The following is a 22557-nucleotide window of genomic DNA, read 5'->3' as shown; positions in this document are numbered from 1 at the left end:
AAAGAAGCGTGGTCATTTCAGCGACCCGAATATCAATCCCTCCCCATCGCAACACCCCGTCCTGATGCTGAAGATCGCTGAACCTGGAAGTAACTCAGCGGGTCGGTCACACAGCATCACTGGAGAAAGGAATAGGTGACCAAAAGCTGGAGTAACTCAGCAGGTCACACAGCATCTCTGGAGAAAGGAATAGGTGGCGTTTCGGGTCACGACCATCTATTTCCTTCTCCATAGATTTGGAGGTAATTGGGAAAAAAAGATGCCGCATGACCCGCTGATTTCATCCGGCAGTTTGATTTATTGCTCAAGATTCCAATACCTACAATCTTTCTCCACAGATGCTGCCCGCGCTTCCATGTATCCCCTGCACGTAGTCATTCAGTTTACAGTCTCCCAGAAAATATAGTTTTGTTTTAGAAGTTGGAGTAGTTCATCGGGTCCAGGCAGCATCTCAGGAGAACAAGGATAGGATATGTTTCGGGTCGGGACCCAGGGAGGAGAGGAGGGGCAACACAAGGCCTGGCAGGTAATATGCCAAATGTAGAAATAAGGAACTTCAGATATCGTTTACAAAGAAAAGAGTAACTGGAGTAACTCAGCGGTTTATGCAGCATCTCTGGAGAACATGTGTAGGTCAGGTAGACACAAAATGTTGGAGTAACTCAGTGGGGCAGGTAGCATCTCTGGTGAGAAGGGATGGGTCTGAAGAAGGATCTCGACCCAAAACATCACCCATTCCTTCTCTCCAGAGATGTTGCCTGTCCCGCTGGGTTACTCCAGCATTTTGTGGCTATCTTCGGAGTAAATATTGTCTATTGTCTATAAATCAGCATCTGCATGTCTTTCTGGCCGACAGAGGGGGGGGGGGGGGTACTTATTTCTTGCCTTCATCCTCCTGTTCTCCTTTAAAATGAAGGCAGATGACCCGGTCTAAGTGTGGGAGCTCGCTGTGCGCGATGGAGTGTGGGGGAGAGACACAAAATGCTGGAGTAACAGCAGGTCAGACAGCATCTCTGGAGAGAAGGAATGGGTGGTTTCGGGTCGAGACCATGCTTCAGACTGGAGAGGCGGGGCTGCCCTTAACCGGGGATCCATTCGCTCACCTATCTTCAGCTCCCGGTGCCAGACGTGCACGATAATGCCGGCGTGCTTCCGATGATGGATTAGCCAGAGCGACAGAGTCTGTACGCTCTGCTGCGAGTTGCTGAGCTCAGCCAGCTTCTTCTCCAGCGCAGATTCCGAGAAGGAGGACATCTCCTTGCGGGGAGCGGCAGCCAGCGAGCAGCCGCCGAGTCTCTCGGCCACCGACCTCCTCGCACTCAACTCTCCCGCCTGGCGAAATGGCGGCGTCACCTCTCACCCCGGGCCGGGGTCAAAGGGCGCGGGCGCCGCGGGGTTGTCGCGCGGAGCGTGGGGGCGAGCGGCGGTTGGAAACGGCGCCGGCGCCCATGGCGGCTCCACCCGGGGGGGGGGGGGAGAGAGGAGGAAGAGGAGGAGGAGGGGGCGCGGGGAGGGGGATGAGCGGGAAACCTCGCCTGCACCCGCGGGACCAGCGATGTCAGTGCGCACGCGCAGGGAGCCAGCGGCCGGGATCGGCGCGTGCGCGGTGGAGTCGGAGAGTGAAAGATGGGGTGGCCGGTGATGAACCGAGGTGAGAGTATGTGAGTGAATGTGTGTGAGGGGGGAGAGCGGGGAGTGTGTGTGTGAGGGGGGAGTGTGTGTGAGCGGGGCGTGTGTGTGAGGGGGGAGTGTGTGTGAGCGGGGCGTGTGTGTGGGGTGTGAGCGGGGAGTGTGTGTGTGAGGGGGGAGTGTGTGTGAGCGGGGCGTGTGTGTGAGGGGGGAGTGTGTGTGGGGGGAGTGAGAGAGAGTGTGTGTGGGGGGAGTGAGAGAGAGTGTGTGAGTGAGAGAGTGAGTGAGAGAGTGTGTGAGAGAGTGTGTGAGAGAGTGTGTGAGTGAGAGAGTGTGTGAGTGAGAGAGTGTGTGTGAGAGTGTGAGTGAGTGTGTGAGAGAGAGTGAGAGAGTGTGAGAGAGTATGTGAGAGAGAGAGAGAGTGTGTGTGTGAGAGAGAGTGTGAGAGTCTGTGAGGGAGGGAGTGTGTGAGAGAGGGAGGGTGTGATGGAGGGAGTGTGTGTGTGATGGGGTGAGGGAGGGAGTGGAAGAGAGGATGGGTGTGGGGGAGAAAGGGAGAGGCTGGGCCTGGGAGGGGGAAATAGGGAGGATGGGGTGTGTGCATGGGCATGGTGAGAGGGTAAGGAAGTGGGTAAGGGAGGGTGGGGAGGAGAGGGAAGAAGGGGATGGGTATGTGGGGGGGAAAGGGAGGATGAGTGCTGGGACAGGGTGAGAGAGTAACGGGGGGGGGGTGGGGTGAGGTGATGAATGTGGGAGGATAAGGTTGGAGTGTAAAGGGGAGAGATTTTGGACTGATTGTCTACTTTGGAGAACAGCAGCAGAGGCATGCTTTTGCGTAGCAAGTGGTGGGGATGATCTTTAGGAGTAAAGGCGCTTTTCTTTGAAGTGAAGGATTGGGTTGGTGTGCTTTGTTAAGCAGGGGTGAATAGGGGTTAGTTGCCTGTGAGAAGGTGTGAGGATGTGCAATAGAATAGAACAAAGTATTCTGAGTATAGCGTATTTAGTTTCTTTGCACGATTGAGGGGTATCTACGATAGGGTGGAGTCCAGAGTTGGATAATTACTTTTAATACAGTTAGAGATAGAAAAGAGAAATACAAATCATGAACACATTGAAACTGAAGCATTTGACACAAGCTCTGTTTACCTGAATTCAAGTTTTTATTCCAAATTGGTTCCACAGTGGTTTTGTATTTGTTTGGCTTTACCCTTGTTATACTATTCTGAATAATGTCACCTAACTAATACAACTGCTTAATAATAAATTTGTCCTTGTTATTAATTTCTATTTCTGTAGTATGAAATGCACAACACATTGAACATTACATTTTATTTTACAGGGTGGTAGAGCAGTTGATGAAGTGTTGGAGGCAAGAAGGATTACATTATGGCCATCTTTGACACGCCAAAGGAGGCTTTTAGCGCCTTGCGTCCAATATGTGTTAAGATAACAAAGGAACAGACCATTACTAATGTACAGTGCCTTCAGTCACAGCTGCAGAATGTTGGCGATGCAGCATTACAGGATCTGCAGGAGTATGTATTGTTTCCACTTACATTTGCACTGAAGACACCTGGTCCAAAGCAAGACAGATTTCTTCAAAGTGTCATGGAGTGTATTCATTTTATTATTTCTAGAACTTGTGTGCGGAGACAGCAGCTCCTCTGTGAACTGTTCTCTGACTTGTCCCTTTGCCTGTCCTCCCCAGGCAACCATGGAAAGCTGGCCATAATCTCGGAAGAGCTTAAAATGGCTGCTGTCAAAGGACTTGATGCCCTACTGCATTCAGCTTATGGTGACATTGTGCTAAGATTGTATGAGCCAGACATGCTACCTGTCCAAGGATTTGTTATCTCCGTGCTCTTAACCATCGCTGAACATGAAAAATCAAGACAGCTTCAGATTCTTGCTCTGAAATGTTTGTTGACCCTGATTTTGCAATGTGATTGTTCTGAAATGCACTGTTCTTTTGACAGCAGTGAACTGATTCAGGTTGGAAATCTATTCGCCTCGTTTTTGCCTGGGATTACTTTAGGAATGACGCGCATTATCTCTGGAGATGTTAAACAGGGTCATTTAGTAACAACCTATGCCATCAGAGTTTGGTATAAGGTGGTGTGTTTAGTCATGGCCAATGAACAACTGTCCAACAAACTACTTCATGACAAGAAAATGAATTTTGCAAAAGAGAATAAACATGCTGAACTTGTAATCTGCAGAAAACCAGAATGGGCAAATAGCACTGCAAGCAAACTAGAGGTGCTTTTGCAGAAATTATGCAGTTGTGCTGCTGGCAACCTACACTGGAAAGTACGGTTAGAATTGGTTGAATTGGTTCATCATTTGTTGTCACACTGTAACAAATCACTCAAAGAATCCATCAGCCATCTGTTGGAGGTTCTTGTGAGACTCGTAGGTGATGAGAGACCAGAGGTGCAAACAAGATGTACTCAGGTTTTGAGACATGTCTCCGAGCAGTGTGTGGTGTGGGAGAACAAAGATTTTGCAGATGTGCTGTCAGATAATTTGCATGCACTTGCAACAGCCCTTCCAAGACTCATGAGAACTCAAGATGACCCGAGTAAATTGACATCATTAAACTTGTTACTTGGCTACTTAAAATTATTAGGCAGTAAAGTCAATGTTGTTCTTAACTCAACGGTTCATCTTGGGCGTCTTTCAAAAGCACTGGTGCAAATCCTAGAATTGGATGTAACAGATGTGCAGATTGTGGAAGAAAGGCAATTGACTTCTGAAGCTGCAGGTCTGCAGCAGCCAACACCCTGCTCAACATTGGATAAGCCGGCTACACAGAAAAAATATTTCAAATATTTTACCGAAGAACGTGTATTTACATTGCTTCAGCAGATTTGTAGGGTTTTGGGTTACTATGGTAATCTCTATCTGCTGGTGGATCACTTTATGGAATTATACCATGAGTCTGTACTGTACAGAAAACAAGCTGCATTGGTGATTAACGAACTATTGCTGGGAAGTGCTGGATTGGATGTGTGTGTTCTGCATGAAAGAGAAACTCCAGTTAGTACAGATGATTTTAAGGCAGTCATCACATCTATTGTTGAGGAATACACAAGTATGAACAACTGGCATTTGGTAACAAGTCTGGAGTCCGAATATGAAGCTGGCCTTAATAAAAACCAACCAAAATATCAGGATTTTACTGAAGGATTCCACAGCTGTTCCCAGTTCTCAAGTTTAACAATTCATACTATGAACAGTAATATCTGGCAAATCTGCATCCAACTTGAAGGGATTGGTTATTTTGCTCGAGTGTTAAATAAGGGATTCCGTCTGCTTTTAATGACTACTCTTTACCCAGTGTTAGAAAAGGTTGGAGCTGAAACTTTACTTCTTAGTCAAATGGCCAGAGGTACATTGGTAGACATATGCCAAGCCTGTGACTATGAATCAATTCGTGAACTGATAAATCAGAATTTGGACTACTTAGTGAACACCATTTCACTGAATTTGAGAAGACTAGCTCAGCACCCTCATACACCCCGTGTTCTCAGCGTCATGTTTCGCTATTCTGATGCCAGTTTTCTACCTTTGGTTGATGATGTGGTTCAGGATGTGCTCCTGTCACTTGATCTTTATCACAATGAAAAAGCTCAGCTAATTTTCACTGTCCTCCACTCCCTATTAATGGCCTTAGGTATGTGGTGTGCATTGAGTAAAATATACATACTAGAATCTGGTAAATTTGTGCATGCCTTGCCAGATAACTAAGATGGTGTATATTAAATACTGCACCAAGCAAAAAGATTATAAATTCACTTGATCTCTCTTATTGTACAGGGCATAGTTGCCGGTGGTGAAAACTAGGATACGAAGTCCATCTGCTATTTTAGTTTGGTTTAGATTATTATTGTCATGTGTACTGAGATAGAGTGAAAAGCTTTTTGTTTGTGTGCTAAACAGTCAAAGAAAAGACTATATGTGATTGCAATCAAGCTGTCTACAGTGCACAGATAAAGGGTACATCATGTAGTGCAAGATAAAGTCTGATTAAAAGTAGTTCAAAGATCTCCAATGAGGTAGATGGAAGATCAGGACCACACTCGAGCTGATGAGAGGATCACTATGTTGCCTGATGACAGCTGAAAGGAAACTGTCCCTGAATCTGGAGCTATGCATTTTCAAATTTCTGCACCTCTTGCCTGATGGAGAGGGGAGAAGAGGGAATGATTGGAGTGAGGCTGGTTGTTGATTACACTGGTGGCCTTGCCGAGGCAGCACGAAGAGTAGATGGAGTCAATGGAAGGGATGTTGGTTTGTGTGATGGTCTGGACTATGTCTACAAGTCTTTACAGTTTCCTGCGGTCGTGGGTGGAGCTGTTCCCAAACCAGGCTGTGGTGCACCCGACAAGATGTTTTCTATGACTTATCTGTAGAATTTGGTGAAGGTTGTTGGGGAAGTGCCAAACATCCTAAGCCTTCTAATGAAGTAGAAGCATTGGTGTGCTTTCTTGGTCTTAGCTTTGATGTGGCTGTGCCAGGACAAATTGCTGGTGTTGTTTATTCCTAAGAACTTGAAGCTTTTGACCATCTCTGCTTAGGCCCCCTCAATGTATACTGCTTGGCTTTCTGAAGTCAATCACAATCTCCTTTGTCTTGACGACATTGAGAGAAAGGTTGTTGTCTTGGCACCAAGTTTGCAAGGTTCATAATCTTTTTTCTGCACTCCATTTCCATTATTTGATATCCAGCCCACTATGATGACGTAATCTACTGACTTGTAAATTGGATTTGTTTTTAGCTGCACAGTTAGGAGTGTATAAGGAGTATATAAGGAGTAGGGGGCTCAGAAACGCATCCTTGCTGTGGTGGTGAGAATTATTGTAATTAACCACCTATCCTAACTGATTGTGGTCAGGATGTTAAGGGTGTAATTGCAGAGGGAAGTGCTGACTCCAAGTTCCACGAGTTTGGAATTGTGTTTGGTTGGGATAATGGTATGAAAAGAAGAGCTACAGTTGATCCTTGTATAGCTTTATTCCTTGTATAACTTGAAGGCCATCGAGGAATTGGACATAATGCAGAAAAATGGAGCCGATAGAGGATCTTAATGAATGGCAGAGCAGGCTTAAAAGGCCAGTGGTCTACTCGTGTTCCTTATTATTGTGAACTTCTATGGAGATGGTTTAACTGACTTAATTATGGTTGCATGGAAATGTGTTTAATGAAAGTACCACCTTTAAAACAAATATATAATCTAAAATTGCAAGCAAGTGACAATATGTGGATTCGCCACTAGAGAGAGATAGTACTCTATATTGAACTAACAGTAGAAATAGATAAATTGGATGGTTACCACTTTGGTTCTTTTGAATTTAATGGTTTAAAATAAATGCAGTGACCGTGACACTTTTTGTGATGCAAATGTTTAACTGCACAATGTGAAAGAGTTTAATGGTCTTGTATAAAACTAAAAGTTTCATCTTGTATGTATGCATGTATATATGCATATATTCATATTCCCGAAGTACAGCCAAAACGGTACACGATAGCGCGACAATTTTAGGCCCGCCTTACTCGCCATTCGCCTGCGGTGTGCATTGATCGTTTTGTTACATTTTAAAAGTAATTAACAAACTTTAACAAATGCACTCCTTCCCCCCCTCCCACCCCCACCCACGAAGCAGCGACGGGAGAACCGGTGCCCGTCCTGGCGTGCCCTGTGCCTGACCTTCCTTCCATGGTTTAGCGTGGCAGCAAAGGGTCAATGAAAACGGCCGCCGGCAGGACGGATATGCAGCAGCCGCTTTCCTGCTGCTGGCGGGCCGGAGTGAGTGGCTCCCTCTCCCTCCTCGCCTGGCCCCGGGGGAGACTCCCAGGCCGGCAGCGGATCCACGGGTTGTCAGTTGGGGGAGGGCTGCCGGGCCCTGTATCCACGTGTGCCCGGTTGGGGGAGGCTTGCCAGGCCTGACGGCTGCTCTCCTGCTGCTGGCTGCCGCAGTATCCTCCCGGGGCTGGGGTAAGTCAAGTCAAGTAAAGTCAATTTTATTTGTATAGCACATTTAAAAACAACCCACGTTGACCAAAGTGCTGCACATCTGATTAGGAAAAAAAAAAAGAAACATACAGGGTGGCTCCCTCTCCCCTTTCCTCTCCCCCCTTGCCGACCCCCGGCCCCACAATGGGGTCCCAACGGATCCATGGGTCGTCTAGTAAAGTATAAAGTTGAGGCCTACAGTAAAACCTATACCTGTCCATTGCCACAGATTCTTCACATTAATATATTTACTCTGGGGTTTTTCCAATATGATGCTTGATGTTCATATGATTTGTTTCCTCCTTGCGTCTCTACCAATTTCAGCTTTGTCCTGAATATTATGATGGTCATTCCTGACGCTTAATGGCCCTCAGATCGCTGTTGCTGGCCATCTGATATTGCGCATATTGAGATTGACGCCCCTTTTTGGGTGTATTCCTGGAGGCTTCTTAACGTGACTCCCTGTATAATTTTAAGCTCCCATCACTTGCAGCTCAATACATTCATCCATGTGGTGCACCATGATCCCAGCCCCCTAGCATGTGAATAGACTTTTCATTATCCTACTAGGCTTTCTTCCCCATTTGTAAAAGTAAGGCTTTTACATCACCTTTATTAAAGTGTGGTTTTGTGGTCTTGAGGCTGCATTACAAAACAAGCAAAAAGATTATCGTTCATTGTGATTATTGAACCTCTGACTTATAGATAAAGTAATTATATCCTGGCACCTTTGTTGCCATTGGCTAAACCAATTGTCATTTAAGATTTTTTGAATCTTTGGATGACATCATTTGTTTGGCAAAAGCCTCTTTCCTCATCAGCTATAACAAATATAGCCAGGCAATACAATATTATTTGTGTTCACACTTTCTTCGAGATTCCTAAATGAATATCACATTCTACCCGATTTGATAGTGCATTGTGTTTGTAGATGTTTAATTAAGTTTCCTCATCACATGCCACATTGTCGCCCAATAGTCTCCCACAATTGTACACATGTAATGCTGATTCCATCAGACTATGTTATTCCTTTATTTACCTGTTGCATTAATCTGAAGAAGGGTTTCAACCCGAAACGTCTGCAATTCCTTTTCTCCAGAGATGCAGTCTGACCTGCTGAGTTACTCCAGCTTTTTGTGTCTGTCTTCAGTTTAAACCAGCATCTGCAGTTCCTTCCTATGCATTAATCTGGCAGATTTGACGTAACATCTGTTAATGCTCCTGTATCTCAGATGGAGCACATATGATTTAGTCCCTTCATAATTTTTGATGTTGGGGATGTTTAAACATATTGTCTTTGTATTTCTAGTATTTTTAATGGTGTTGATCAAGAGTGTTTATAGAAAATAGAAAACCCTCGTTTTAAATATACTGCCTGTTCGAGTTATTAAACTCTTATGCCATTACAGATAGTCTCTGCTGAATTTAATAGAGATGTGAATCCAAAGATAAATGTTCCCTTGATATTTTTCACTCTGTTTAACTATTTGGCACTTAAAGACTTTTGTAAATTGAGAAATCACAAATTCAGTTTGTCAGATATGACTGAAATATGAATTAAAATTATCTATTAATCATTCACCACAAAACAGCTTGCTGGTTTCCACCTGTGGATCCTGTTCAGAAAATGGGGAAATCTCATAAAGCCGGCAGATCGGGTACCACAGCAGAAGAAATCCAGTGCTTTTTCCAGCAATATCAGAACCTAAAACGCCTAGCGGAGGGGGATGTTGAAGGGATCGATCTGGACCAAGCAGGTAATCTTCTGGACAAAACCTTTCCCATAAAGTGAAAGTGTGTCATTTTATCCTGGCTAAAATAGAAAATATAATCCTCAAGGCACACTGTGAAAGTAGTCACCTGTCATTTAGAAGACTGTGCTCCATTCACGTTTATGCAGCAGGCTAATACTCTAAAAATTGCATTGTGCAAGTTTTAGCTTGACTATTATGTTTTATTGAATTTAATATTTTTAACATTTTCCATTTTATGTATTTGGGAAATACTTTAAAATTCAATCAGATTGTAAGTACAGTCAGCTCTTTTCAAATGTGCAAGCTTTTCCCGTGTTTTAACCTATTAGCCAAAGGATGCAATGACTGAATAGCCCCAACTTTAGTGAATTATTTAATCCCTTCTCATCTGTTCAGTGGCATTTCTACAATCATATTTTGCTTCATTGTGCCTCCTAATAATCTGCCTTTTCCTTTCTCATTTTATTTCCACCTTTCATATTTGTTTAAGCTCTTTTTATGCAGTCATTCTTGAATGTCATATGATTTGTTCAATGTGATGAAGAGAGAATTCCTGATATCAGACCCACGCAGTGTCCTAATCAGCTTACTTTGTCTTTTTTTTTCAAATCAACCACCCTTCACATTCAGTCTAATTTCAGAAGAGTATTTTTCCATTAACTCTGGATTACTGGGAAGGAATACAAAACTTAGTGAACATCGTGTTAACAGAATGATATAGTGCTTGTTAATGCACGGGCTTTGTTATACCAAATATTACATTCTGGGTGATTTAATATTTCCTCGACTTTCAAAATATCTTCCATGATAATTGTTAAACTGGTGCCCTGCAAGGCTGAGCTCCCTATACATTCCTGACTATGCATCCAAATTTTGCTTTAAATCCATTTAAAGTTTACAGGTGACGCCAGTAGTGAGCCATCTCAAGCAATGAAGAAACAGAGTACAGAAAGGAGATCGAGAGCTTAGTAGCATGGTGTCAAGATGACTTCTCCCTCAGTGTTAAAAAACCAAAGGAACTGGTTATTGACCTCATGAAACAGGATGAAGTACACACATCACCCTTCTGAATTTGGCGGAAAAGTTTCCGCTTTCTTATTTCATTTCCGTCATTCCAATTTTGCCTCACATTTTTCTGCAAAAGAGTCGGTAATTTCAATTTGTCAATTTGCTGCTAGAGGTCACTTTGGATTCCACGAGAAATCCCTCCACCCTGGAAGTTTCCCCGAAAATGTGGCACCAAGGCTGGGCAAGGCAGCCAATCTCGTCCTCATCGGGACTTCCATGGCCGATCGGTGGGTTGAATTTGCAACCTGCGGCCGGGGCTCTGGAACTCCAGCCCAGCTGGAGCCAGCACATCTATCCCCATAGCCGACTTCCTTGGCCAGCTGGATAAACCAGCAAAGCTCTGGAACCAAGAGTGTGAGAAAATCAGTGGTGGAACTGTAATGAGTAAATATTAAATTTAAGTACAAGATTATATAACTATATTAATTAATTAAGACGGGGTTAAAATATAAAACACAGCAGAAAAGCTCATTACCACCTTTTTGGGCTGATTATCAATTAATGTGCGAATTTACTTTAATATGTACTTCAATAAGCAAGATGACATTATACTCTAAATTACTGCAATTAGTGGTCATATGTGGGTTTGTTTTCCCCAGGAATATAACCAATGTAGAGCAGAAATGCACATCCTTGCTAATCATATGTAAATGCATTTTTGAGTCATTTGTGTTTAATTTCATATTCGTAATTTTATTTTACACGTATGGCATATTCTGTGCTGTGCCAGATGGTATAGGAGTGATCGAAATTACCGACTGTTTTCAGATGGTCAATATCGAAGCGTTGTATTGCAATCCTTGTTAGCATTATCATAGACTTGTGCTATGAAATTCTTCCGTATGCTTGGTCAAGTTGAATATATCAACTCTTTCTTCATAACTTAGTCATACATTTTATGACCATTGTTCTTTTATTCAATACCAAGATAATTGGGATATGTAAGGAAAAAGCAAAATAGAAAAAACAAAACAATTTTTTCTTTGTGTTGCAAAAAGCATTTCTGTTCAATAACCTTTCTATAAATAGCAGAATATACTCATGATAGGCCTGACATTGTACATGTAGTCCAAGAACTACAGACTGTTGGAAATAATAGTCGTTTGTGACCATGCATTTGGCGTGCATACGTTTTTTCTGTTGAAAAGTTGCATTATGCGCCCTATTATGAACTTTGGTGTAAAATTCTGAATTTTGGACATCAAAATTATGAATTTGTAAAATCAAATGTGGGGAGGTCTGACACTTAAATAGACAAAAATATCATGACAGTTTGTCCTGGTACAACGACATTGATGCTACAATCAACAAAGCACATCAAAATCTCAACTTTCTCAGAAGGAAATTTGGCGTGTCTCCAATAACACAAACCATAAAAGGCATCATATCTAGATGTGTCACAGCTTGGTATGGCATCTACTTTAGCCCCAAGAAGCTGCAGAGAATTGCGAATGCAACCCATTCTGTCATGCAACAGAGCCTCTTTGTCCTCCACCCCACCCCTTCTCCATCAACCATCTACATTCTGCTGCCTTGGGAAAATAGTCAACAAAATTAACAACAACTCACACCCCGGTCAGTCTCTCTTCTCCCTGGTCATTCTTCTTCCCATTAGGCAGAAGATATAAAAGGTTGAGGGCATGTATCGCCAGATGCAAAAACAGTTTCTGTCCTACTATTAGACTTGACCAGGCCTCTCATATGCCACGGATAAACTCCCGATCTTCCAATCTATCTTAATAGGGCCCTTGCACTTTTTGTTATCTACACCTCAGTACCTGTAATATGATATTTCTATACTGTTTTATTTTCTCTTTTGCACTGCCCGTTGTTCTCACAAATGGTATTATTTGCCTGGATAACACAAAACATTTCACTGTATCTCGGTACACGTGACAATAATAATCCAGTACCAAATAGCTTTCAAACAGTGATGCTGAACACGTCTGTATACGGAGCAACTAAGAAAATAGAAAGCCATTTTATTTGTTGAGATTTCATGCAGCTGAATCTTTAAAATTACTGCTGTTGAAATCTTCTATGAAATTTGTTTAATGGCCTCCAACAACCTTTTTTCCATGGACACTAAGACCAAAATAACTGGGAACCAAAGTTCTAACTTCTACATTGTCTGTCACCAAGACCACCAAATTCCACCTCCATAACATGTTACTTGTCTGCTATTGTCTCAACTCATTGTTGTCATCTGGTTTGTTACCCACAGATTTCTCATTTCCTGGCCAGATCCTGTATGCATGAACTTGAAGTTAGACACAAAAAACTTGAGTAACTCAGCGGGCCAGGCAACATATCTGGAGAAAAGGAATAGGTGACATTTTGGATCAAGACCCTTCTTCAGACACGAAATGTGACCTATACCTTTTCTCCAGAGATGTTGCCTGAAGCATTACATCTTGCCGACTGTAAGACATAGGAGCAGAATAAAGCCATTCAGCCCATTGAGTCTACTCCGCCATTCAATCATGGCTGATCTATTTTCCCCTTCAACCCTGGCCTCCTGTCTTCTCCCTGTAACCTTTGATGCCTTTTCTAATCAAGAATCCATCAATGTCAAGCTTAAAAATACCCAATGTCTTGGCCTCCACACCCGTCTATGGCAAAGAGGTCCACAGATTCCCCACCCTCTGGCTAAAGAAATTTTGAAGGAACATCCATATATTCTGAGACTGCTCTCAAGTTCTAGACTTATTACTGGAAACATCCTTTCCGTGTTCACACAATCTAGATCTTTCATTATGCAGTAGGTATCAATGAGATCCCACTCAACCTTCTAAACTTCAGTGATCACAGGCCCAGAGCCTTCATGTGCCCCTCGGATGTTAACCCAATCATCCCCAGGATCATTCTCGTAGACCTCCTCTGGATTGTCCAAAGTCAGCAAGTCCTTCCTCAGATATGGGGCCCAAACCTGCTCAAAATAACCAAATATGGCCTCACCAGTGCCTTGCTTTTATATTATAGTCCCCTTGAAATAAATGCTAGCATTGCATTTGCCTTTTTACCGCCAACTTAACTTGCAAATTAACCTTTTGGCAATTCTTCACTAGCATTCCCAAATCTCTCTGCACCTCCGATTTCTGAATCCTCGCCCCATTTAGAATATAGTCTACGCCTTTACTCCTTCTACCAAAGTGCGTGGCCATACACTTTGCTACACTGTATTCATTTGCCACTTCTTTGCCCGCTCTCCCAACCTGTTCAAGTCCTTTTGTAGCCTCCCAGCTTCCTCAACACTAGCTGCCTCTCCACCTATCTGAATTGTCCGCAAACTTAACCACAAACCCATCAACCCATTAATAATTATTGGTGAATTAAATAACTCACCAATAATTATTATATTCGGGGTTATTTTGCAGCACTTATCATGCTCATCAGTTTCCCATCATCCACTTCACTTGTATTACTTCAGAGATCTCCGGTTGATCAAACATGATTTCCCTGTCACAAAACCACACTGGCTTGGCCAGGTAACCTTGAACTTTTCAAAATGTGCTGTTATTAATTTTCCTGTAATAGCTTTTAACAATCTCTTTATGACTGATGTTAAGCTAACTGGCCTGTAGTTTCTTGCTTCAGACCCCCATTTTAATACAGAAAATAACTTATCATTTCAGGAGACAGTGGTTGTTAAGAAGCGTTTTCATTTTCTTAGCGCAGTGTCAGCATTCGTGCTGTTAAATTGCCAACATTACTGTCCAGAGGTTTGCTGTGCTCTACACCTAAACTATGTAATATTTTAAATCGTTATTTTGGGAAGCTGCAGACTGCATAGTAATTTGAAGATGATAGATGCTATTGGAGCCTCAAAGGAAACCTTTTTGAAGCCCTTCAGACTGGAAACTTTTTTGACTTTAGCAAAGTACATAGTTAAGCAGAAACCTATATGTTTGCTCTTCATGGGCATGCTCGTGTCCTTTGATTAGAAAATCCTTTTGAAATATTGTGAGAATAAAACCATTAAATGTTGATCTACACTTGTGCATATAGCCAAGGACCGAGACTTGCCCATTAATGCCACAGTGCCATCTTATGTTTTTGAAGGGAAAACCTGCAAATTAAGAAAACCTGAGATCAAAACAAATGCTGCAAACGCTGAGCAGGTCAGGCAGCATCTGTGACGAGAAATAATATTTCAGGTCAATGATTCGTTTTTAGAACTACTGAATGGGATTTTCTGTTTTGATCTTTTTTGCTTTTTATTTATAACTTAATGTGAAAGACAACACCAATTATCTTAAATTTACCACTGTCTGGATTATTAGGTCCGATATTCAACCCAGGGTCTGGCTTATTTGATAGTCTGTTTTAAAATGCGTTGATGACATTTGATATATCTAAAAGCTTTGGTATGTCTTTCTGCTCTGTTTTAGAATGTGAAACTCCCAATCAAGCTGATTCCAATGTTAGCTATGACCCCCCTGATGTGAAGAAAGAGCTACCAGCACATATCCGTATTGCTAAGGATGTGATGGAAAGATGCATTCATCTCTTATCAGACAAAAACATTAAATTGCGACTGAAGGTCTTGTATTGTTCTGTGCCTGGAAGATAGAATGTAAAATTTTCAAACATTTTCTGGGTATCTTTTGAGTTGTATGTTTTATTTTTCGTCTCATAAAAGATGGTTCTGTAAGTAAAAACAAATATCATCTGCGATTCTGTACAAAACAGAATGTAGATAACTTGGGAGTGAAAAAATCCCTTATGTAGGTGAAATTATTTAGTATGTTTTCCCGCTCATGTTGTTAGTATGTTGATTTAATCTTTAAGTTACCTTTTTTCAAAATTAAAGTAGTTTCTGTTTTTTAAGGAATGGCTTTGGTCAGTTGCAAGTCTAGAAATTGTTCAGTGGCTATGAGGTGCGTTTAGTAGTTGAATTTTGGTGCACCAACAAGCAAGTTGGAGGACATCGGTTGCTGGCAGGAAGGGAGGTTGGGATGAATGTTTGGGAGGAGGTGTGGGCAGACATAAAATCAGCAGACCAAAAGACAAGGATGGTATCTTAAGACATATTGAAGCACATTGTAAACCTTTTTCTCCATGTAGAGCCTGCAAAGTTACGGCCCATGCATGCTTCAATGATAATTATGGAGTTGGCTTCGAGCATGCATTGGGTCCACTGCTCCTTTCCGAAATCCTCAGTGTCACTGCATTAGCTCCACTAGAATCCCCCATTGAAATGTAGTTGTCTAATATACAAAAAATGTGCTTTTGCTCTAATATCTAGACCACATTTCTTGGAATTGTGGTCCAGAAATTAATAGTCTTAATGGTTTAGTTTTAATTTGTGCCTGTAAAAGAAAAACATCATGACTTGATTAAAACTGAATATAATCTGAAATATAAATTAGACCATTCACCATCAATAATAGAGAGAGTTGGGTTTGTGGTCTAGAACTTATTGCCAGCAATGAGTAGTGAGTCTACACTCACTTTTGTTGTACCACTGACCTTTCGCAGATTGTCTTATTGTCATCTTGCAAGCAGATGTTACAATCCTAAATTGTGAGCTCTGCTGTATATTCCATAAGCTTCACCAGGTGGCAAAGCTGCCAAAGACTCAATCCCTTTGAATGTCCTTCATAGTTGGAAACACTATAAAACTGAAAATCACAATAATTAAAAAAAGATATTAATGTTTAATGAAGACTATATTTAATGTTAAGTCAATTTTATATTAACCATCTAATTCTACCTCCAATGTATTCTGAGCCAATTTTTACACAACAAGTTTTCTTGAACACAGAGGGTGGTGGGTGCGTAGTGAATACTGCCAGAGATGGTGGTTGGCATGGACATGGTGGACCAAGACATCTGTTTTTGTGTTGTACGCCTCCAATCTAACCCAGGTTCGGCAGGTAAATTCCCTGAAATAATGCAGCAAATTGTTCTTGCACCACTGGATTCCATGTGCAGTTGAACATAGAATGCGGGAATAGCTCAGGCAAGAAGCTTGGGACTTCTGTATTTAAAATACTTAAATTCGGAAGATTTGAACCATCAGATTCTATGGATCCATAACATAGATATAACAAGTGTATTTCAATCAGCCTGTCTCAGCACATGTCTTCATACCAAGTGCGTGCTTCTGATTGCAAGATAAATGCAATGAATATATAGCGTATCTCTGCTTTCACTGTAATTCTTTCAACCAACTGCCTCATCATTTAGTGATCTGAAACAATTTTTTTTACGCAAAACAGGTCTTGGATGTTTTGGAACTATGTGTGATTGTTCTTCAGAATAATCTGAATGAACTGCTTCCAATGATACACCGTGCATGGAGTCCGCTGGTACAAAGATTGATCAATGATGAATCCCTCGTTGTCCTCAGGGCATTCAAGGTAAAATGATATTTCTTACCAATTGCCTTTGGTGAATTTATGTATCTTGAATGATTTAATATAAACCAGAGCTAGATACATAGACAATAGGTGTAGGCCATTCGGCCCTTTGAGCCAGCACCGCCATTCAATGTGATCATGGCTGATCATCCACAATCGGTACCCCATTCCTGCCTTCTCCCCATACCCCTTGATTTCGCTAGCCTTAAGAGCTCTATCCAACTCTCTTTTGAATGCATCTAGTGAATCGGCCTCCACTGCCTTCTGAAGCAGAGAATTCCACAAATTCACAACAGTGTGAAAATGTTTTTCCTCATCTCAGTTCTAAATGGCCTACCCCTTATTCTTAAACCGTGGCCCCTGGTTCTGGACTCCCCCAACATCGGGAACATGTTTCTTGCATCTAGCGTGACCAATCCCGTGATAATGTTTTATGTTTCTATAAGATCCCCTCTCATCCTTCTAAATTCCAGTGAATACAAGCCCAGTCAATCCATTCTTTCATCATTTGACAGTCCCGCCATCCTGGGAATTAACCTCGCGAACCTACGCTGCACTCCCTCAATAGCAAGAATGTCCTTCCTCAAATTAGGAGACCAAAACTGCACACAATACTCCAGATGTTTTATGCTGACTTTACCAAACATTTGCATGCCTATGAATGAAAAGTAATGAATATTAGAGTCTGTTCTGGATGTCAAATTTGTCATGATTGTTTCCTGGGTGATGAGTTGTTTCCACCTTCATTTCTAGGTGCTGTGCACCTTGGCTGACACTTGTGGAGATTTCCTTAGGAGCCGAGTTTCTAAAGACATTTTGCCAAAGGTGACAGGATCTTTAGCAAGTCAAGCCAAGGCCAGTGTCAAGGCTGGGCCCATTTATAGCCACACATTGTCCTACAAACTTCAATTAGCTGTGCTTCAGGGCCTTGGAAAACTATGCGAGAAACTGGAACTTTGTAAGTATATGCTTCTGATGTCAATGTTTGAACTCTTGAACCATGGAGTGTCAATATACACCACAATGATATCATTATATTCCATGTCCTTCCCGGTGAATACCGATTCAAAGTAATCATTTAGTACCTTGCCTACTTTCTCTAACTCCAAGCATAAATTACCTCCTTTATCCTTGTTTGGTGCTGCCTTAGTTACCTTTTTGTTTTTAATATATATGTATATCCGTCTATTCAGAGATGCTGCCTGTTCCACTGTTACTCCAGCATTTTGTGTCTATCTTCAGTGTAAACCAGCATCTGCAGTTCCTTCTATCTTCATCAATGACATTCGGCCCTCTTAATTCCCCACTTGAATTCTTCCCTGTTTCCTTATATTCTTTGAAGGTACTTATTTCATCTTTCTGAACATTACATATGCTTTTTGTCTTTTTGACCAAATTTCCAACCTTCCTCATCCATGCTTCACTTATCTTTCATCTTTGTCTCTCCTCCTTACTGGAATGTGCATGCGCTGAACTCGGAATAGCTGGTCTTTAAATGGCTCTCGCATGTCAGATGTGAACCTGCACAAATAACAGCTGATCCCAATTTACTCTTCCAAGCTCCTGCCTAATGTGGTAATTTGTATCCCCCAGTCTCGTACTTTTCCCCAAGTTCTGAACCTGTCCTTATTCATAACTATGAATCAAAGAGTGGTGATTACCTTTAAAAATCCATATTAATCAATGACCATATGGAGTTATTCCTTTTCAAAATTAGTGACAATGTTCAGAGAAGTTCAGTCTTTTTCCTCATTAATTTTAAATCTCAAAATGTTACCAACATTATATTTCCCTCTAGAAAATAAGTTATTTACTTGTAACATGGGTTGTGGGAACACAACATTGTGTAGCTGTGCATGCACCACTAATTAGGTGCAAATTCTTCGTTACAATGGAATAAACTTCAAGAATAAAATAAAACTCACATTATCTCTGGGATTAAGAGGTGAATGTATTCAACAGGTATCTGGTCCACCACAAATACTTGGACAGTGGACTGACTTTTTAAAATTTAAACATTGAGTTAGCTGCACAATGGGAACAGGAGTAATTACAGATAAAGCTGCAAATGATGAATAGAAAAACATGCCTGTTACACTCTCCAGAGTCAACATTTTAGATCGATGAAATGTTGTTGTTAACCTCTCATGCCAAGATTGGTGCTTGATTTGTAGCATCTGCACATATTATTGCTTTCAGGTGATCATTAGCTGTTTCACTCAGCGGTGAAAGAATGACCTGTGTAGCAAGTAACAAATGACTATATTTAATTTGGATGATCGGTTTTGGTCATCAACTGTCTCCTAAATCGGATTGTACCTTGATGTTGATATTGAGTGCCAAATATAAAAGAATGATAATATCCAGTATCTGGTCAAATATTGAAGTGTCATAAAAAGCTTTGAACTTGACAGGGGATAAAAGTACATATTTTCTTGATGCAGGTGAGAGTGACCTAGATGTGATAGCCTGCACCTGTTTACCATACCTGAGCAGCAGGCAGCCACAGAAACTACAGGAAGCAGCCTGCAGGTAATTCACAAATCACAAATTTAAATAATTTATGAAGAATTTACCCTTTAACAAGAGAGGTGCTTCCCTATATTATTTTTATTGCCTTTATTTTTTTTAATATCCTTTTAACTTATTGCAAAGATCTTAACTGTCCACGTATGTACTTCTAAAAATTCACTTTGGATGTATTAGATATCAGTGTTGGCATGATACAGGGGGACACACACAAAAGAATTGTTCCTTTCCCCTAAAAACCACAGGAGATGCAACACCTGTCCCTTTACCTCCCCCCTCGACTCCATCCAAGGACCCCAACAGTCTTTCCAGGTGAGGCAGAGGTTTACTTGCATCTCCTCCAACCTCATCTACTGTATCCGCTGTTCCAGGTGTCAACCTCTGCACGTCAGCGAGACCAAGCGCAGGCTGGGCGATCGTTTTGCTGAACACCTCAGCTCAGTCCGCCTTAACTTACCTGATAGAAATATAGATCTCCCGGTTGCTCAGCAATTCAACTCCCCCTCCCTTTCCCAATCTGACCTTTCTGTCCTGGGCCGCCTCCATGTCAGAGTGAGGCCCAGCGCAAATTGGAGGAACAGCACCTCAAAATTTGCTTGGGTAGCTTACACTCCAGCGGTATGAACATTGATTTCTCTAACTTCAAATAGCCCTTGCTTTCCCTCTCTCTCCATCCCCCCCTCCCCAGTTCTCCCACCAGTCTTACTGTCTCTGACTACATTCTATCTTTGTCCCGCCCACTCCCCTGACATCACTGAAGAAGGGTCTTGACCCGAAATGTCCTTCTCTCCAGAGATGCTGCCTGCCCCGCTGAGTTACTCCAGCATTTTGTGTCTACCTTCGATGTAAACCAGCATCTGCAGTTCTTTCCTACGCATATAAAATTGAGCTTTTCAGCCTGTGCCAAATTAGCTGATCTCTACGAGATTGAGATATAGTAATTGTTCTCAGTTCCTGGTGTAAGGGAGGAGTGGACTGATAGAAAGAAGTCTTTGGCACTGACCTGAGCAAATAAGAAAATTGGTAGAAATAAAACAATCTAAATTGTATAAAATTATTGCACTTGATATCAAACGAGAATATCTTTCATGTATGTTTCACATCTTTTCTTTCGCCAGTGTATTTTACCATCTAGCTGAAGTTGATCCTGATGCCACTTGGCTCATTGTGAATGAACTTTATTGCCCAGATGTTTACAAACCACCACATACTAGCCTTCTGCCCATCCAGCTCCCTGGAATGGGTAAACAAAGGAATGAATTCATGGATAATGTTGTTCAACTTCTGCAGAATTTATGACAGAGGATGTGCTACCTATTTATGTCTGTGTGAAACTAAAGCGGCTCTCAGTCCATGCAAACAACCAACTTTTTGTTGGTGTAGGAAATCCTTTGAGGGCAAGCGTTTATTTTTGGAAGGATGCATAATTTCTTCCTGATGGTCTTACCACCAGCTTTCCTGGCTTGTTTGACAGCAACATCACGAAAGATTTACCAAAAAGACATTGATCATTGGTGATGCATGGCAACAATGGCTCACAGAAGGATTTTGCATATTAAGTAATTATCACAGTGATCTTGTTTAGTCAGCTTCAGTGGATAGAAATTATTGCAGAAACTGCACCTGGAATACTGTAGGCCGGGCACCTTCTCTTGCTGTCTTTTGGCTCTCTCCATAAATAAATTATGCACTTTAGAGATACAGAAGGTGTGTGATTAACATATACATGTGTTGACACATTTGCAACTGCACTAACCTTGTCTAAATCTTTGCATTTGCATTCAGGGTCTTAAACAAGCTTCAAGTTGAGATTGAATTGAGTCATTAAATTACTTAACCAACTTTAGGATATTTACCATTATCATCCATGGGGCTGCAGAGTATAATGAGATAATTTATTGTTGAAGCTTATCAATATTTGCTATCCTTGGAAAAACCTCAAATAAATGTGTACCTGTTTTCTGTTTCACATAAGCATCTTACATAAAGATAGATATATTTTAGAATCTGAGGGGAAATACTATACTTATTAATAATTGTTTATTTTTATTTTGAAGTGTTAAATACAAACTGCCACTAGTTAATGCAGCAACTTTCTCTCATTTCAAGCGCAGCATGCTGATTGCTCCACACCTAAAATGTCTTGTCTTCAAGATTGTTGGTTATCTTCAGAATACCCTGAAACAGGAATGTTATAACAGCCCCTTCTGGTGTTTGGAGCAAATTACAAATTGTTAAACTGTGCCCCAGGTAACAAGAAAGAGTAAGAGTTAAAGAAAATTCCTTCCGATTGCTCAAACCCAATTGTTCCTTGAGAAAAGGTGAAGTGATCGAGGTGATAAGATGTTACTCCTACACCTTTTGTAAAACAGCTTGTTTTAATCATTACTTTTCTTTTAATGCCAGTTTTGACTGTAAAAAGCTGACTTCCAGCATCTTCCAATATTTTTTTAATCCAATTATGTTAATTCTAATACCAAGTAAAGCAGAATTGTGTGGGCACGAGTACATGTTAGCCACAGAGGTGAAAAGACAAATTACTTTATTGCAAAGTTAAGGGAATTCATCTTCAATGTATATGTTCGGTGGAAAAAAAGTATTTCCACAAGTTAGCTTGCGGACTTTAATAAAGATTTTTAATAATTGAAGCATGACCTTTATTTGTTTAATGTGCGAGAGATTATGTAGGGAATTGAATATATAACAGAAGAAGAAACATTCAACACTGTTAGACTATATTAATATTTATGGTCTGCATGAGCCTCCTCTCACCTTATTTCATCTGGACCCCTCTTGGTATTTATAAATTCCTCAAGGGTTTATGTAGTTTCTCCCAAATATATTTGCTGCTTGCTTTGATTAATTCAAGTGGTAGCAAGCTCTACTTTCTAACTGTTCTCTGGACAAAGAAATTCTCCTGAGTCCTTTACTGGATTTATTGGCCGTTGTTTTCCTCAAGAGGGAATCTCTTGTCTACTGTCTTAGGCTAATCAATGAGCCAGATTATGCTGCTCTCTAGCTGGCTGTTCTGCAGAGAACTGTAAGCTAGGTGCTGTAGGTGTCTGTTTCTTCCTGCTGTCACTAACTGCATTGTGGAAGTCCAGCATAAACTAGAAGCCAGATATTGATTTGTCTGACCTCCCATTCTGCCACTGGACCTAGTGCTGAGCTTTGATCTGCTAAGCAGCAGGGCTGT

At 41.5% G+C, this 22557-nt stretch overlaps 2 protein-coding genes across 7 annotated transcripts in view; one reads left to right on the top strand and one right to left on the bottom strand.

Moving 5' to 3' along the window:
- rprd1b (regulation of nuclear pre-mRNA domain containing 1B) overlaps positions 1-1540 on the bottom strand; it is a 29340-nt gene extending 27800 nt beyond the window's left edge. For 4 of the 5 annotated variants that reach the window (XM_078418971.1, XM_078418972.1, XM_078418975.1 and 1 more), the window contains exon 1: positions 1104-1540. In XM_078418971.1, the coding sequence (XP_078275097.1) occupies positions 1104-1254 (151 nt within the window). In that variant the 5' untranslated portion in view covers positions 1255-1540. The remainder of the gene's footprint in view (positions 1-1103) is intronic. The other variant, XM_078418976.1, reaches the window with a different exon arrangement.
- Positions 1519-21976, top strand: tti1 (TELO2 interacting protein 1). Of its 2 annotated transcripts, XM_078418969.1 has the most exons (8): positions 1519-1651; positions 2969-5305; positions 9238-9402; positions 14859-15010; positions 16692-16832; positions 17586-17790; positions 19277-19364; positions 20480-21976. In XM_078418969.1, exons 2-8 carry the CDS (start codon positions 3016-3018, stop codon positions 20658-20660), a joined length of 3222 nt encoding a protein of 1073 aa, XP_078275095.1. In that variant the 5' UTR covers positions 1519-1651; positions 2969-3015; the 3' UTR covers positions 20661-21976. The 2 variants fall into 2 exon arrangements, with proteins under 2 accessions (XP_078275095.1, XP_078275096.1); XM_078418970.1 differs by lacking the exons at positions 19277-19364; positions 20480-21976 and having other exon boundaries at positions 17627-17784.
- Positions 21977-22557: the final 581 nt, after the last annotated feature.

This window comes from Rhinoraja longicauda, chromosome 22 (assembly GCF_053455715.1).
Source record: "Rhinoraja longicauda isolate Sanriku21f chromosome 22, sRhiLon1.1, whole genome shotgun sequence".
NCBI lineage: Eukaryota > Metazoa > Chordata > Chondrichthyes > Rajiformes > Arhynchobatidae > Rhinoraja > Rhinoraja longicauda.
Note: the sequence above shows the minus strand (reverse complement) of the source record. Positions and strands in the feature narration are given on the sequence as shown.

What these genes read in the sequence shown, in the direction of transcription:
- tti1 (XM_078418969.1), top strand. Translation starts at nt 3,016, where the DNA reads ATGGCCATCTTTGACACGCCAAAGGAGGCTTTTAGCGCCTTGCGTCCA. An exon ending in GATCGATCTGGACCAAGCAG is followed by an intron (nt 9,403 to 14,858) that starts GTAATCTTCTGG and finishes GCTCTGTTTTAG; the next exon opens with AATGTGAAACTCCCAATCAA. An exon ending in ATGCGAGAAACTGGAACTTT is followed by an intron (nt 17,791 to 19,276) that starts GTAAGTATATGC and finishes TTCTTGATGCAG; the next exon opens with GTGAGAGTGACCTAGATGTG.